At 41.0% G+C, this 17,673-nt stretch overlaps 1 protein-coding gene across 12 annotated transcripts in view; it reads right to left on the bottom strand.

Annotated features, from left to right (window-relative positions):
• LOC142373687 (calcium/calmodulin-dependent protein kinase type II subunit gamma) overlaps nt 1–17,673 on the bottom strand; it is a 41,957-nt gene that overhangs the window by 22,526 nt on the left and 1,758 nt on the right. For all 12 annotated transcript variants that reach the window (XM_075457053.1, XM_075457055.1, XM_075457050.1 and 9 more), the window contains exons 2-5: nt 16,845–16,939; nt 6,691–6,750; nt 816–870; nt 613–678 (exon numbers count right to left, since the gene is read on the bottom strand). In XM_075457053.1, coding sequence (XP_075313168.1) covers nt 613–678; nt 816–870; nt 6,691–6,750; nt 16,845–16,939 — 276 coding nt within the window. The remainder of the gene's footprint in view (nt 1–612; nt 679–815; nt 871–6,690; nt 6,751–16,844; nt 16,940–17,673) is intronic.

The raw sequence follows: 17,673 nt of genomic DNA, 5'->3' as shown, positions 1-17,673 counted from the left end.
AAGGCCTCTGCAAGAGCAGTCAGTCCAAATAAAATACATATTCAACACGGCATGAGTGACGATCAAATTACATCTAATCTTTATCATGAACACAAATCCCCACACAGTTGGGAAACACGAGCTGTACCTACTGCGAGCAACCACAAAGGTAGCTTGTAACAATAAATGCTTTAAACCAATTTTTTTTACTCTGAATAGAAAAAAAATTGAAGTAATTCTGTTTGTTTCTTTTGTTTTTTCTCAAAGTGAAACTTTAATGGCATGCCACTTTGGTGGCTACTAACATCATTAGCCAGTATTTTATACATTTTTCAGACTAGTCTAATAAACAGGCTGGCTCATTTTTTAGACTTTTTGTAATAACAACAGGCAGGAGAACAGAGCGTGCTAAATAGGAGCTGAGAGACAAGTATATCACTGCACTTGTTGACAGGAGGATGCATTTCCTGACAAGAATACAAACAGATCAATTATGAGTGTGAGCACATAAGGACTCGGTAGTCCAAATAGGATGAGTGTGAGTATACACATATTCGATGGGATTAGACTGCATGTTTGCAACAATGTGTGCGCGCATGTTTTTGATGGAGCAGATCCACAGGAGACGCTTACCTGGCATCGGCCTCACTGTAGTACTCCCTGGCTACAATGTCCTCAAAAAGCTCTCCGCCTGTCACACTGGGAGGGGGAGAGAGGAAGGGGCAAGAAAGAGATGGGGGAGGCAAAAAGAGAGAAGTTGTTAGCATACACAAACAAACAGCAGTCACATGCATGGATAAAATGTCACCATGTGTGCGTGTATAGAATATACTCACAGGTCAAAGACTAGGTAATGAAAGCCTTCCTCTGAAATGCTGTCATGCAGTCGCACTGCAAGAGAGGGGGTGGGAAGTGAGGCCAAGGCATAAAGACAGCAGCTGGATAAAAGCAGTACGTTTTTCAGCATTGTTTGACAGTTAAATCTTTTATTATTATTAAAATTATGAAAAAAAAACAAGAAGAGGAAAAATAAATATCAACTACAATTGTGTAGTTTTTCCTTTCTTTACAATCGCAGAGATAGGGGAGCATGCGACGGCTGAGCATTTAGCCATTTAATTCAGCAACACACTCCTTACAACAACTGAAACTCACATTTTGGCTTCATCGTGCATGAAATGGGTGTATTTTTTTACACACTCCACCAGCAGCACACATAAAGCACAGGGTTGAGTGAGGTCAAACGAAACGGGAAACCTTCGTTTTAAGATTGTGTTTTTTATGCAGTTTCTGTATCAAGAACAGTGCTGTGAAACCGAGTTCGCACCTAGCGCAGACTTCCTTAAGGCTAAAGTTACTGAACAATCGCCAACTGGTACTGGCAAAACAGTTTGATGAGAGTCATTTCCTCTTTACAGGCAGCTAAACTTAAAAAAAAAAAAAAGAAGAAATCCTACAGTGCACAGACACTTAATGACTCAGTTCTGTGTAAAGGCACTGTACACCTTGAAAATATAAATAGCAGACTGGCCTATTTTTACATTCAAAGAACAGATACATTCTGCTCTCATGCTCATTGTAGCGAGTTTTACAGTCTATTGTGGAAGCATAATAAAGCTGCTGCGATAGCAGTCCACATACAATACATATTCAACACGGCGTGAGTGACATTCAAATTACATGTAATCTTTATAATTAACACAAATCTTCACACGGTTGGGATACATGAGCCGTACCTACTGCGAGCAACCACAAAGGTAGCTTGTGACAACGCGTGTTTTAAACCTATGTGACGTTTGGCGGTTTGATGTCATCCAAATGATCACATTCACACCTTCATTACAATTAAGTTGGAAGGCTTCTTCCTTCTTCACAGTAAATGGTTTGTGCCTTTTTTAACCTTTTCTAGGTTCTACGAAGCGCTTTACACAGCATTTCATAACATATATATGCACTCTATATACAGAATGCAGCACTTTTTCCTCTACAATCACACAAAGACATGAACCCATCAGAGACAATGTGGGGTTCAGTGTCTTGCCTGAGGACACTCCAACACGTGGATATACTGGGCATCGAAACGCAGACGTTCTGGTTGGAGGACAGCCACCCTGCCAGCAGAGCCCCGACTGCACCAGTCATCCTAACAATATTTCAAGTATACGTGGTAGTGATGCTCCGATCGATCGGCTGCCGATCATGATCGGCCGATAATGCCCAAAATAGCCTGATTGGCGATCGGAAAAATATGCCGATCAAAAAACCGATCACGTGACGTAAATTACTAGCTTTTTTTTTTTTTTTTTGACGTAAATTACTAGCGACCACTTTCTAATGTGGTACGCGACGTGTGTACAGAACCGAACAGGCAAAACCTCTACAGTGCATCTCGACAACATGACCTCTCTTGTCTGGAATTTCTCCAAAGTGTGTCAGAAAGATGTGAAACTTACTGCGGTCACGCCATCTGCGCTTCGGAGCGGCACGGTCACGCTAGCTACACTTGAAAATCGAGTGCCCGTTCACATCGCGTCGTACGGTAAAGCGTGTGAACGGATTTATGGTGCATTCAAGTGCACCCCGTAAACTCAGAAATCTATATCGAAGTTATATTTTTCATTTGTTGGAATACATACACCTGTCATTACTTGGTTGTTTTTTTTACTACATTCTTTTTAATGATTAAAACAAAATGATAGAACAAAATTATTGAAGCATATTCAGAATCAAACTCATTTCTGCATAGTCAGATTTGAAAACTTAATTTAGAACCAAATCAAAATGTTCTCTGCCGACTCCACCAGATTCTTGTTCTACATGTCCCCAGCTACCTCTGTGGTGATTTTCAAGTCATTTCACTGCATCATTGTTTAATAATATGATGTTGAAATCATACCCAATGAATGGTGTATATGGGCAGATTAAAATATTAATAGAAAATAAAAAAAAACAATTGTTTTCTGCAAACTTCACGAGATTCATGTTCTACATGTCCCCAGCTACCTCTGGTGGTTTAATTTCTATAAATGGTGCACTCTCTGCTAGATGAAAAGCATGGAAATGTCAGATTCCTTCCGTGATCGGCAGTGATCGGCAATCGGGCAGATCATGATTTTGGTGATCGGTGATCGGTCCAAAAAATGCTGATCGGAGCATCACTAATACGTGGAGATAAAATTGACTCAAGTCACCTTTTGATTTCGATTTGATAGTCGACTTTAGACAGGAATCATACTAAGGGAGGGAGAATGGTCTGACATGCAACAAAAAGGTTTACAGCAATTGGAGAATAAGGATATGCGTTTACATGATTTGTGCCACATCCACATGTTGGAATTTTGCCTTAACCAGACAGTGGTTGGCATCGTTTTATTTAGAAGCAGACACATCACTACATGTATGAGACTTGGAAAAAAAACAAGTATATGTTTCCCGAATTAGTGATATGGAGGTAAGTGAGAGCTTGGTAAAGAGGAGAGCTGGTGAATACAGTAATGAGCTCATACTGCCATGATACTGCGGTAACCACCCCAACCCTCCTGTCAACTTAACTAAACAGCAGCAGAATGACAAAGCAAGATGCAGGCAGCAGCAGCCAGGCGTCGGGTATGGGTCTGAGATACAGTTCAGGTCTAGTGACAGCAGAGAAACAGTTATCGTTATGTAAAGTGAATATCAGTTGTATAATAAGATGGAGTAGGATGCCCCTGCAGCAAGAAACAAGAGCGACTGCTCTTTCCTCCTACTCCCATCTTTTCGCTCTCTCTCCATCTGTCTTCTACTCCTCCTGCTTTCGTCTCTCCATCTGTCCCTTTTTGTGCCCTTTTTTGTCCAAAGTTTGAATTCAGACGATGCCAAGATATGGCAAAAAGAGCAGAAAGGACAAGACAGGGAGGAAAATCTATAAAGAAACTGGAAGATAACAGGAAGATCGGGCAAGGGGGCGAATGTGTGCCTGAGGTGCTGCAAGAAAACTAGGACATGAGGAAAAAAAGAAATGAAGAGAGCGGTGGGAAACTGGCTTTGTCATTTCACCCTCTCTGGACACCTTTATTAAAGCTCCATATTGCATTTAAGTTTCTATCTTTGCAGTTTTATTAAAAAGCTAAAGAAAAATTTAAAAAAAAGCAGACGCCTTAAGAAGCAGAAAAGAGATGTGCTGTCGACACAGACACAAAGAAGAGGTCTTAAGATGCGTTTTAACAGAAAACTGTCAGCACGGCAAACAGACTCAGCAGATTCAAACAAGCCTGTATCATTATTATTAGTAATAATAATTACAATAAATACACCAAAAGAACAACAAATCACTCTCTTGCTCACTTACTACCCTATACCATAATCAAAATCTGTTTCATTACCGTCGGGTGCGGAGTTGCTCTAGCGTAATTTTCACATCGACCCATTGCATTGTGGGAATGCAATCAGGAAGCACAACGCATGGCATGGATAAAGCCTTTTCTGAGAGCGTGTGGAGATGAATGCATTTCCACTTTCCTCTTGAAACACGGTAAGTAAAAATTTGTAAAAAAATGTAGTATAAAGCAAATTGTTATTTCAGACAAAGCCAACGACTAACAAAATTCACAAGGTCTCAGTTACAGCAAATTATCACAAAATGAAGGCTTACAACCAACCGATGCCAGTCCATGGTGTCCAACAAACACCACAACATTTCTTTGCCCTTTGGGGTAACAGCAGTAACTATAAACAACCTGCTTGTTGAACATATTATTGGAAAATGAAGCCACCATTTTAATAGAGTTTGGACATGTGCAAAGGTACTGCAGCACATGTGGACTGTCTATAAATCAGTGGACTTACTCTGCTAACCACAATTCATTTTGCACTCAGTGTTTCATACATTGCCTCATAAAGCCAGTCTATCATATTAAAACCATAATCAATTGTTGGTACAACTCCATATTAATTGAAAGAACCTTCCAAGTAGGACTCTTAAGACAGAGTGTTCACAAAGGATTTTCTTTCTCCAATGAGGAGAGATCGTGTGTGGCTGCCTGAAGAAAAATAATGTGCTCCTAGTATGTTTTTTTGTGTTACCTGTCTGAACATTTCTAGCAGAAAAATATGAGAACTTTTATAAGAAGGTGCTGGTGTTTGCTCTGTCACTCCTTTTCAGACAATTATGCAAAATGGCCACCCTGTTAATCAAGACCACACATTTGGTTTTTCTGATCTGTAGTCTTATGATACATTAGGACAGAAATGATTCCAACAGGGATAGAAAAACCAGGACGCTGAGTTTTCTATCTGTTATTCATCTTTGTCAACTCCGATTTGACTGTGGAAATGCAATTTGATGAGGCACTGTGATAAAGTGGCCAAAGTAGCCAACTTTGTGGATATTAAATCTTTCTAAATGAATTGAAAACCAAACATTGTTGCTGGACTGCCACAGCTAGTCGTGGGATTGATTCTGATAATCAGATTGTCTCGTATCTAATACAGACTTCCTTTATGTTAAAATGCTTGTAGCTGAATAGGAAAGTCAGCAGTAGATAACCTGCCAGGTGATGTCAGAGCCAGATATGTTGTACAGGCCTCCTTTTTTAATCCCCATTTACGATTAAAATTCAGGTTCTTGGCATCCTCGTGAGTCTCTTAATAATATCTGCACTGATAGTTCCAATCTCTGTGTCTACATGCTCCATTTTACTGTTAGAAATAAGAGATACATCCTAATAGGCAGCAGCATGTAGAACATCAAAATCATCCGTTATAATGAGGTCAAATTTTCTGAATTAACCACAAGGTCACACAAGTTTAAGCTGCTGCTGGAAGGGAACATTTGGAGGGGCTGTCAGGAACATTTGGAGCTCTCGTCTCTTCAGTGTGTAACACACCATCTTCACTGTCAGACCCAATCATTCTTACATTATTCTCAGTATATTCAGCATGTTGAATCAGCGTCTGGTCCATCAGTAAGAAACATAATTCTGACGGCTGTTCAGCTCAGATGGAGAAGCCATGATTTCACCTACTTAGAGCAGGTACTCCTTCATTTTTGTCACTGCTATTTTCTATCTGCTTCCACAGCTGATATGGTATAGATGATACACCCTGTGTGTTCAAGTGCAGTTGTTTTCCTCAGACACTGGTGAAGTAAGGACATCCAGCTGGACGCCATTTTGTTGCTGCTGGTTCTTAACATCAGTTTGGCGTTCAAGAGCCCGAAGGCCGCGTACACGCGTTCTGTTTCCAGAAGCTGAGTGGGACTCGACACACCTGCATATGCTTCTATTCAGATCCATCTTTTGGGTAATCTGTGCCAGTGCTTCCAGTGCATTGGCTAACAGACGCGTATCAGTCAAGAGTAGAGGTGTGAATAAGAGCTAACCATGCTCCTAATAGTTTTTTTTTACATTTGCCCCACCCCTAAGTAGATATTGATCCAGGCTCATACTTAGCTGGCACACACGATGCAAAGTGAAATATATTTGGGCTGCATGCGGCTGGTAACAGAAGGAACTGGTAGACCCTTTCAGACTGGTCCAGCGGATGAAGTGTTTGTCACAATCGGACAACAGAACCATGAACTGCCATGAAGAATCAGGAACTGGGGTTTCTTTTTAAGCATCCTAATCCAATAGCATATTAGCAGTTTCAGGATGAATTCTCTGTCGAACACACTCAGTAAAAGAATGAGCAAAATCACACGACACACAACTGGTCAGGAGCACAGAAACTCACCGATATTGGGATGCTTCAGGAGACGGCAGATTCGGGCCTCTCTCTCAAGCTTCTGATGGTCTGAGCAGAAAACACAAAGAGAAATCACAGTTTAGATGAGTTGCATATTAATGTGGCTTAACTGATAATAATAATATTATACTACGGAATTAAGTGGATGTAGGTGATGATAACCTTTCTATTTTTCATTTGAGGTAGTTTGTAAATATGTTAATGTACAGGAAAAAAGAAAAGAGAAACACTTAATAACTCAGCATTACTGTAGGATAGGTATACATAAGAAGTTAAGCACTAAAATTGGTGATGTACACCAATCTCACAGTTTGATGAGTGACAACAGGAACAGGAAACAGGAAAGTACAGTCTAGTTTCTCACAAAGTGTGCACCAAAACATATTTTTCTGTCAGAGAAGAAGGGTCACCTGTCACTAAACAACACCTTTACGGAGCCTTCAGTGCGGTATGATGTGTCCCATCAGCCAATTATTGGCAATTAGTGTGACAGGGCACATATTTGAAACCAACAGATACATTTACAGGAAAAAAAAAAAACTTAAATGTCTATTTTAAAAGAAAAAAAAAAAAAAAAACACTTCTTATGGCTACCTGAATTCTTTTTTAGAAATAAATGTGCTCGTTTTTTTGCACAGTAGACCATTACCTGTGATGTGTAACCAGTGAGACAAAGCTTTGGGTGATACAGATCAAAGTGCCACAACCACAGAGTGGTAATTAGATGGAAGCCATTTTAACACATAAACACCAGATAATGTTTGGACTTTGTCTGCAGTTGCCCTTTCACACGTACGTCGCACAGCAGGAGCTTCACTGCGCTGGATGTGTTTTCACAACTCCTAGGTGGCGCCTACCAAAGCACGGAGGAGGCAGGATATGATGCATACATCTGTGGGAATCGCAGTGTTTTGTTTAAAGAACATTGTGGACGGTAGACGAGGCTTCTTACTTATCCCTAACGAGGATAGTTTTTGCGTTAATGTTGATACAAAATGAATGGGTATTCACATTATCAATGGAAACGCACTTTTTTTTTTTTTATGAAGCAGTACCCACGATCAGCATTCAACTCATTCGATCTGAACTCTCTGGGATTTACCCGTCCTATTCACGCAGAGATTTTTCTGGTGTTAATTCTGTTTATGCTCGGTTTGAAGTAAACCAAATAGGAGAGAAGCAGTCACAGAAAGCACATCTAGAATAAGGCTGGATTAAAAAAAAAAAAACAGTTTCATTCTTGGACCTAGATTTGATTGTTATCAATCACTTCAAGAGTGCTGCATTTGCCTCTAAACTGTAACCTGAGTAGAGTTTCCTTAAGCATTCATGTAATGATGTGCTAAAGTGTACTGAGTACTCATAGGTTGGAACGTCAACATGCATCATGTTTGCGAGCACAGTTGAAGTAAAGTTCGACCGGCCCATTCAACTGAACCACCGTACTTGTGCCAGTATGCATGCACGGGGGGTGTAATCGAGTTACTGGCTTAAATATGGCCAAACACCACAAGCTGTGGACAATGTGAAAAAAACGTTCAAGACATTCTGCTGCTTATAACTTTCTCTGTGGGAGATCATCATACATGTAAGTATAGCTGCACAGATGCCATCTTTACATTACTTGACCAACTTAATTCGTTGCAAAAATCAGGATTTTATTAGAGCAGAGCGACACCCTGGAAACGCTTTAGGTGACAGCGAGTTGACACAAAGTCAAAATGGGTGGAGAATGTGCGGGTACGCCTTGGCCCATTTAAGTTGAGTGTGTAAATACTACTTGTATTTAAGTTGAGTGTGTAAATACTACTTGTATTTAAGTTGAGTGTGTAAATACTACTTGTATTTAAGTGGAGTGTGTTAATACTACTTGTATTTACACACTCAACTTAAATTTGATCCTTGATTGCATATGCGAGTGCGTTAATACAAGTTTGAGACCCTCAATTTCATCCGATTTTGGTTGGAGTATAATTTTTTTTTTGCTATTTTCTAGTGTCATATAAAGACATGTTCATAAAGACTAGCATCTTGGCTGGTGGGATCTCATTACAAGATGGTCTGTTGTGGAAACTATTGATTCTGTGTGTAGTAATAGGTGCAAGCATTTGCACACGGATGCATGTATGTGCTTGCAAAGAAGTTTGTGTGAAGCCGGGTAACAAAACACTGCAGTGTTTACACTGCAGACTAGGAGGAGATGCTCACAGGAACACAAAACCGCCACACAGCCAAACCAACATCCTTATTTGAGGATTCTACCGAATCCTGTTGTGACACTGACTCTGTGTGCTTGTCAGAGATGTGGGCGCATAAGCCACCTAACATTTTTAAATGATCTGATCAGTGCGTGATGCAGTAGCCACAAAAATATCCCGCAGTCATGCATGCAGCTATGTGGCGTAACCGTAAAAAAAAGCTCCAGCATGACTCAGTCTGTGTACATGTGTACATGTGTCTGTGTTGTTAATGCCACAGCTCTGTGGCGATTACATGATCCAGTGCCAAGCTGGCTAAGATTTGCATTCATTTCCCCAAAGCAGCAACAACCAAGATAAAATTCACATGCTGTTCCTGAGCCAACAACTATCACCTTATCAAACTGATCTTTTTCAGCCAGTACAGGCATAACACCAACAGCACATTATTATTATCACAATAAGAGTATCCCTCCCCGTATGTTACTAGACTGTCTCTGGCAGTCACATCTACCCTTTCCTGGGCACGTTCTCTTTAACTTGTTGGTGATCTGGGTGAGTTTTAAAGCTGCACACAAGTGTTTTGAAGCAGGGTCCCTTCCTCTAACCTCCCTGCTGTGTTCCTACAGGTGTAGTTTTCACTCATCTGAGATAAAGCGAGTGAATACGAGAGAGACCTGAACCTCCTTCTAATTACACTGGTGACGCAGGATGGAGGGACAGTCAGAGACGGCGGGAGGATTACATGGAACGTCCATTTGCTAGAAGAGGATCACAGCTCCCCTGTGCGTGTGTGTGTGCATGTGTTTTTGTACAACTGCCTACCCTGGTGCAGTGTCACTGCAGCACTCACTAATTCATTCAATCTCCTTATTTGTTGGTGTGAGTGTGTGTGGTAGTGGAAGACAGGAAAGAGAAGGCTGGAGGGTAATTACTGGCACTTCCTGCTGCTCTCTAATTGGCCATCTGCTTTGCCATGGGGCGGGCCTACAGCCATCTTACATCAGCTGAGAAGGATGGAGAGTACCCGACACACAAAAAAAACACATACACACACCTCTATCTGCCACACAAAGCTGACACCCTAACTGAAGACTATCAGGTCAATCTGTTTCAGGCAAGTTTACAATCTCAACTGAGAGGACCGATGAAATCAGCCAGAGTATGTCAATACTGACAATGTATTTTAGGGATGATGCTTGGCATTTGAAGGCTGACTTTAACTGAAGATCCTAATAAAGGTTCTCCTGTAGTGCCACTTTAATATTGGTTACTTTTTTCTTGTACATGTACCTAAAGATACCGATCAGATGAGTCATATTGAGGAAGACAATATTGTTTTGTTAAGATAAGGAAGTACCAACAACTGTTTACCAAACATTTCATTGTTCCAAACAATGAATGCTCTTATAAGATGAAATGCAGCCTTTCTATTTAACTATACAAACAACAAAACCTTTCACCTTTGAGTCATACAGAAAAACTGCTTCATACATTTGTTACTTCAAGATTGAACTACTGTAATTCTTTATTATTGGGTTGTCCCAAAAATTCTCTGAAAAGCATGCATCTGATCCAAAATGCTGCAGCCAGAGTTTTAATAAGAACTAGCAGGAGAGATCAGACTTTTACAGTTTTAGCTTCTCTTCATTGGCTCCCTGTTAAATTCAGAACAGAATTTAAAAAAATCTTCTCCTCACATATAAAGCTCTTAATCACCGAGTTTCTAAAAGTAAAATGGGAGGCAGAGCCTTCAGTTATCAGGCCCCTCTCTTGTGCAACCAGCTGCAAGTTTGAGTTCAGGAAGCAGACACCGTCTCTACCTTTAAGATTAGGCTTAAAACCTTCCTTTTTGATTAAGCTTATAGTTACGGGGGGCTCAGGTGACCCCAAAACATCTCTTAGTTTTGCTACTATAGGCCTCGATTGCAGGGGGACTTCCCATGATGCACCTTACCTCACTCTGCTCTTTTTACTCTCCATGTACATATGACATTATTGTTGTCATTAACTTGTGTTTATCTTCCTCAGCAGGTATCCCTGGCCTGGTGTCATGGTTCATGTTGTCCCCTCTTTCCTGTCCTCTCAACCCCCAACCAGTCGAGGCAGATGGCCGCCCTTCCTGGTTCTACTGGAAGTTACTTCCTGTTAAAAAGGGAGGTTTTTTTTCTTTCCGCCGATTGGATCAAAAAGACGTTTCTATGCTAGGCAACTTTCTTCAGTTGGCTCTGTATTAATTGGACTAATTTGGATTTGAATGAATTTGAATTATGATCGTATTACAATTAACTGGATTATAATAGTCTTGAATGGGACTGCACCTTTGAAGTGCCTTAAGATGGCATTTGCTGTGATTTGGTTTTATATAAATTGACTGAATTTTCTTCTCCTTGCACCAAGCAATACTTTTTTTGTTCAATCTCAGCAAAGATTCAAAGTAAGTCCCACTGAGATCACACAGTGATGTGGAAACACTAGAGACGGCTGATTGGTCAGAGAGGATCTTCACCTGTGGGCTTGAACAACACGCTCTGCAGCAGCAGGCCCTGCTCTTTTTAAATCAAGTCCTTTAAGTCTGGCACACATTTGAAAACAAATCACATATCTAATTTGAGCAAACAGATTCCATACTGTGTGCGTTACCAATGACTAATGAATCCAGGAATGTGTTTATCATGGATCGTTGAGCTCTTTAGTGCTCAATCATTAGGATCAACCTAAAAGTTATCCCAACCCTTTTGTATTAAATCCCTGCTGCAACTTAATTAATTGTAATAACCACTCTGTACTCCTGACTTGTATTTGATTTGGATAAAAGCATCAGTTTAATCAGTGTAATGTCATAAATTCGCACTGAAGTCTTCTCGTCTCTGTATTGCTGCAACTTTGCACACAATGATAAAAAGCTGATTCATGTCCAGGGGATACCATCAGTAGCGGAAAATAACGCAGGGGACAATCGTGCCGTGCTGATTTAATGGGAAAACTGCAACAAACAATGTGTTATTTTAGGGCGTCTTTGTCATGAGTATATATTGCAATCTTTTTGTTTTCAGTTTCCACTGCATTTGTAAAAAGCTTGACAGTTGTGACTCCAGCATTCCTAATATTCACTGTCGAATATTTCCCAAAATGAGAATTCCTAGTTTGGATACGGTGACGATAGAGCCTACCACTCAGCTACTGCTATCAAGCTAGTAATAGAAAAACAAAATGAACAAAAGATCAATAACAGATCATATTTAAGCTATGTAATGACATGCCACACACACACACACACGATCAATCTCGCACCTAACGCCATATCAGTTGTTTTTCCTCCTTCAGTTAGCCAATCATGCTACAGACCCAGGTAAGGCATCTTCAGAACAAAAAGCTCAGCTGCATTACGTTGCTACAATCTGCCTCCTCAAATCAGAACTGAAATTTTTGCGGTGATGTGAATGCACAAGTGATAGTCGGTTTAGTTGCCATGGTAACCGCAACACACAATATCAACGTCAGCGGCCTGTCGGAGAGCGACTTTGAACATCGTTCATGTCGGCATGAAAGCATTATAGCAACAAAAAAAGGTTGCTCTGTTTATCTTTTTTTATGAATTAATTGCAACTTAGCTTACAACAACTTGCAAAGCTGCATTCATCTCACAGCAATTTTGTAACCATTTTTCTTTCACAGCTTTTCGTGGCTACGGCAACACTGCTCTGTAAATAGCTGCAAAGGAAGATGAATGCTGCGACAACGCCGAGTGGTCTCTTGAACTGGAGAAAATGACAAAAGGAACACTACACCAGCACTATTCACATAGACATGTGGGCACTGATTCAGAGGCTTGGAACTAGGCTGCATGCAGTGCTTTGCTGCTAATATTAATAACAGTAATATAAAGCCTTTGGCTACGGGAGGTGAATAGTTAACCAACCCGATTGAGGTGTAAATGTGAGAAACTGCTGAGCAATAAGCACAACTGAACTGATTTTCAATGAGGCCATTATTCAGTCTAAAAGCAGTAACTGTAGGACACCAACAAAAAGTATTGAAGTAGTGCATTAAAGTGGATGGTCTATCTCACTCCGACTCTCGCAAACAAACGCACACACACCCACCCACATGTACACATACACACACGGTGTTGCAGCAGACAATGCAGCAGCCCTCCAGTTTCCAGTGTCACTTCAACAAGAAAACAGAGCATTCATTCTGCACCGATAACCTCAAATTACTCCTACGCAGCATTTTATGCACTGCCATGTAAAACTAATATGGTGTGTATGCATGTACATGACATATTAAGACATCCCCTACTGATGGTGATGAGCCAACGTAGGTAGAAATCTGCATAATGCCTGCAGCTCCAGACTCTCAATCCTAAGACCCTCCCACGAGATGAACAGGGACATATGCACAGGCTTCATACACTGAATTAGCCAAAGCCTCAGCCTTTGGTCATAGTTAACAACAGGTTTAACTATCAAGAACATCCAAAGCCCCTCATCTAGTTTCATGCTATCTTCTTATACAACCTAAGAAACCACTTGGATTGTCCTGAACAGCGTCAGCATCTTATTGTAACCTTCACCTTCCATGGCAAAAGTGAACATTAAGCAAAGACCATGTCTACGCTGTAATTTTGAGAGATAGAACAGATTCTTGATTTTTCCTCTACCACAGTGCGCAGCCTTTGTCTGAGAAAAACCAACTACGACAACAGCAACACACATGTGCAAACAAGTCACTCGTCTTGGCATTGCTTGCTCCTCGCCGTCATGACAACACAAAAAGGCAAGAGAAGACATATTCACTTTTAGGATCTTCTGCAGGATTTTCGGGAATTAAATTACGGTAGGCTTTTCAATATCTGAAAGGTTGTACAGAGGCATCTGCATTTGTGGAACAGCCGCATTTATACCTGTGAGAAGTACGTCTGCGGTCATCTGCAGTTACTGCCCCAAGGAAATAGTTTTCATAGTTGGCATTACAGCTTTGAACAATACAAATAGACCAAAAAAAAAGGTTACTGTATGCTACCCCGGCTCAATGATATGTGGAGAGATAATAAACGTTTAGCCACCGTAACTTTTACTGTACTTGTTAGGAGGGGATGATCACTGAACGTCTAAACTCACACCATGAGTACGTCGTAGAAAGGCCGTGCTGACCGCAGCATGTCCGGGGTTCTGTATCCTTTACTGGAACATGCTAAAGTGTCCTTCTTCCATCATCGATTCATATTCCACTGATTCACTAATATATGTGGAAAATACATGCCGAGTCTATATTAACATATATATATATATATACACACACAACAATGGTATGCCGAGAAGTGTCTTCAATAACGTAATTTGTATTGATATGCTAATTACCCTACACTAAACAACTGCTGTGGCCAATGTAAAAAACACAGATCAGGAGATGAGGTGTTATCAGTGATACCAATAAAAAAAAATGCCTTGATCAGGGCCCTGAACTGTTACTCGACATCAGACCAGGAGATCTTCATATTTGTATATTTTCCCAAGCTGCTTATATTCAAGCTAAGAAATATGCAGTGCAAACACATGCCACATGGACCTACCACAACTGCTGAGGTATGTGCTGGAGTAAAAATGCATTACATTTCTGGGGCGGGTACATCAGGCTGCAGGGAAGTCAGGCGTCAGCCATGATGTACAGTGTACACTTAATTCTGTACGCTATGCAACGATCTGACCTTTTAGCAAAAACTGCCTTTAAAGAAAACTGATTGGCTAAAGTCTAATCAGGTGCCTGATTTTTTTTCTCCTATGATGTCAAACAAATTACAGCTCTCTTTTTAAAGATACTTTGATTGAATTAGCTTGTTCTTGGGGTAATTTTAGTTTTCAACTGTCGTTCTTGTCTTTCACCAAACGAAGAAGCCCCTAACATATTATTTCAGCCTCGACTTCCTGAACTGAGAATCTGATGGATGCTTTTTTTTATGTTCCATTTATCCATTTCTTATCCAAGCGCCTACTGTGCATTTTGCTGCCCACTTGCATACCACGTCCAAGTGACTATACTGAGGCAAAATGCCTACATCTATCCAACATCATATCCTCCCTCATATCCTTCCTTCTTTGGTTTCCTTACTTCCTTCCTTTCCCCTCCCCCCTCCTCAGATTACTGCAGTGTTTACCAGAGCTTTGAGAGACTTACCCACCAGGCCACGCGTGAGGCCACACTCACCCCGTCAGGCTAAAAAAAAACCTACCCAAATCCTACCGGGCAGGCTGCCTGCTCACGCAGTGGCCGCCTAGTGTAGATGGTGTGTTTTAGTTTGCATGTTGGTGCATGGTTCGTCAGCAAAGCTGCATTTTGCCTTTTTTTTTTTCTTCCTGGCACAAAATTCCCTCCTTCCTTTCCTCTATAGTGTCCCGTTCCGTCTCATTTCACCTCACTTCCCAGGGCGTCACTGTGCTCCTTGCAAGACTATACTGCTCAACATCATCATCCTCTCATGGCAAGCACACATATATACACATGCATACACTGTTCTTTCTGCCTCTGCAAAGAGCCCACAGCTTTCTGCTGAGCACTTACTTTTCCTCGATGGGACATTAATACTAGAAGCTGCCCTATGTGGACACTTGATGGCAGGGATTGAACAATAATAGCATTACAACACACTCGCACAAAACAGACATGCTCTATTAGTAATACTCCCTGCTCCCTCTGTCTCTCTTTCACACACACACAAATGCCATCAGACAGACAACAACAGGGCAAACAGGGAGGCGCCTATGGAATCTGTGGGGTCTTAGTGGTTGATGAGATACATTTAGCATAAGTGGATTAGCCTCAATACAAACCAATCCCCCTTCACAGAAAAACGAGAGACGGGCAATGAGGGAGCGAGGCGCAAAGGTAACAGGAGGGTGGAGGAAAGGAGAACAAAGGAAGACAGGTGCGTGTGAACTCCAGAAAGCACGTCTAATTTGCCAGGTACAGAGAGGAGAAAGCAATTAAGAGTGCCAGTCTAAGCCAAGGGAGGTCCTGACACAAAGACACGGACTCACGTCATTGTTACAACAAGTCACACCAGGCATGTAGACGTCAGTGCTGACCTCTGCATGGCAGCGCACGAGCAAAGCAATGAATTAAATTCGGCGCTGAGCAGCAGCAATACAACATATTCAGAGGAAAAAAAAAAAAAGAAAGAAAATCTTTCATGTGTCCTTTAACCTCCTAAACTTTAATTTTATTTTAATTTCTCCTGGCTAGATGGGATGAGCAGGACCTGCTAAGTATAAAACCAAAGCAATGTCTTTGAATAGTAGGTACTTTTTAATGAAAACAACAAAAAAAGCCCCCATATGGGAACCATGAGTCTCTTATGAGACCCTGCCTCATTATACGCTGGATGTTAATTGTACAGCGGCTGACCAACCACACCACGGAGCAGCGACTGAGAATTTTTCTGTAAAATTATAAAGAAGTTGCTGATAAGAACTGTCAACAGACCCAAAAACTTGAAAAATCTTCTCTACTATTGGACTTATGGGAATTCTGTCCGTGTGGACAGTTTATTTAAAAAGTTGGCGAATCAAAGGATATATGTGGTATAACGATTTGGACCAGTGGACATTTTGCTAAGCAATAGCTATAACTTAGCTATTTCTCCCTGGACATGAAAGGCAGAGTTGAAAATCAATGAGTTAAACTGCTTTGCAGCAATATTCAATTCCCAGGATTTGGCCATTTGTAAGATGAGGTTTTTAATCACTAAAGTAGCCACAAAACTGCTGTTACGCATCTTATTTTCAACAATAAATTACTTACTTAATTAAGTCATGAATTAATTACTGAATAATATCCAGAAACTCAAATGTCGGCCAAAGTAAAGAAATATTAATATTTACCGCAAACAGAGCAAGCATGCTTGGAAAAGTGTCCGTGTTAGTGTGCGTGGTGTTACCATACCTCTTGCAGACAGCTTCTTAGTGTTGATAATTTTTGCAGCATATTCCTGTCCTGATGACTTCTTTACACACCTACGCACCACTGAAAAAGCTCCCCTAAGAAGAAACAACCAAAAATCAGTTCCATTTCACATGCTTTATATCTCAGATGCAGAAAGTGTGACATTTGCTGCTGCAATCCACTCATGTGGCGGTTGCCTGTTTGTGTATGCATGCCAATAACTCAGCTCCGTCTCCCTCGCACCTTTTTTTGGGGGGGTACCATAACAGCATCGATATAGACGCTATGAAAAGGCGAGGCAATCGAGCAGTAGCAACATAACATCGGCGAAGATCTTGGATTCAAATTATTGCTAAGCTGTAATGTGCACACAGTACAATGCAACCTATCGGCACAGAGAAAATTCAATGTGCAAAAACCCAGCTCAAAGACTGGGCTGAATCGGTGAAGAGTTTCACATTGATCTATATCAACACTATACTGCTAATGTTCAATTTTGAGCATTCCACAAGAAGTAATCATACTTTATTTTTGCAGTAGCCTGTACACCCAGCAAATTTCTAGTTCTACAGTTTTTCTGACAGAGGAAGGCTGCTTTCTACTGCTCCCAATGATACACAGAGCACTGCTGCACTCTGGTCCTAGTTTCAATTATTCAACAGAAACGAGAGGTGACAGGTGACACAAGTACAAGCCGGTGCCGAGACATTAATAACCTATGACGGCGCAAAACGCGCTAACACACGGATGCAGAAACAAAAGCGACGGTAAGTGCTACGTCTCGGGAAGAATCAGGGGCAGTGGAGGCCAGATCCACTTTGGAGGATGT

This window comes from Odontesthes bonariensis, chromosome 23, assembly GCF_027942865.1.
Source record: "Odontesthes bonariensis isolate fOdoBon6 chromosome 23, fOdoBon6.hap1, whole genome shotgun sequence".
Lineage (NCBI taxonomy): Eukaryota > Metazoa > Chordata > Actinopteri > Atheriniformes > Atherinopsidae > Odontesthes > Odontesthes bonariensis.
This window is presented reverse-complemented; position numbering and strand designations above follow the sequence as displayed.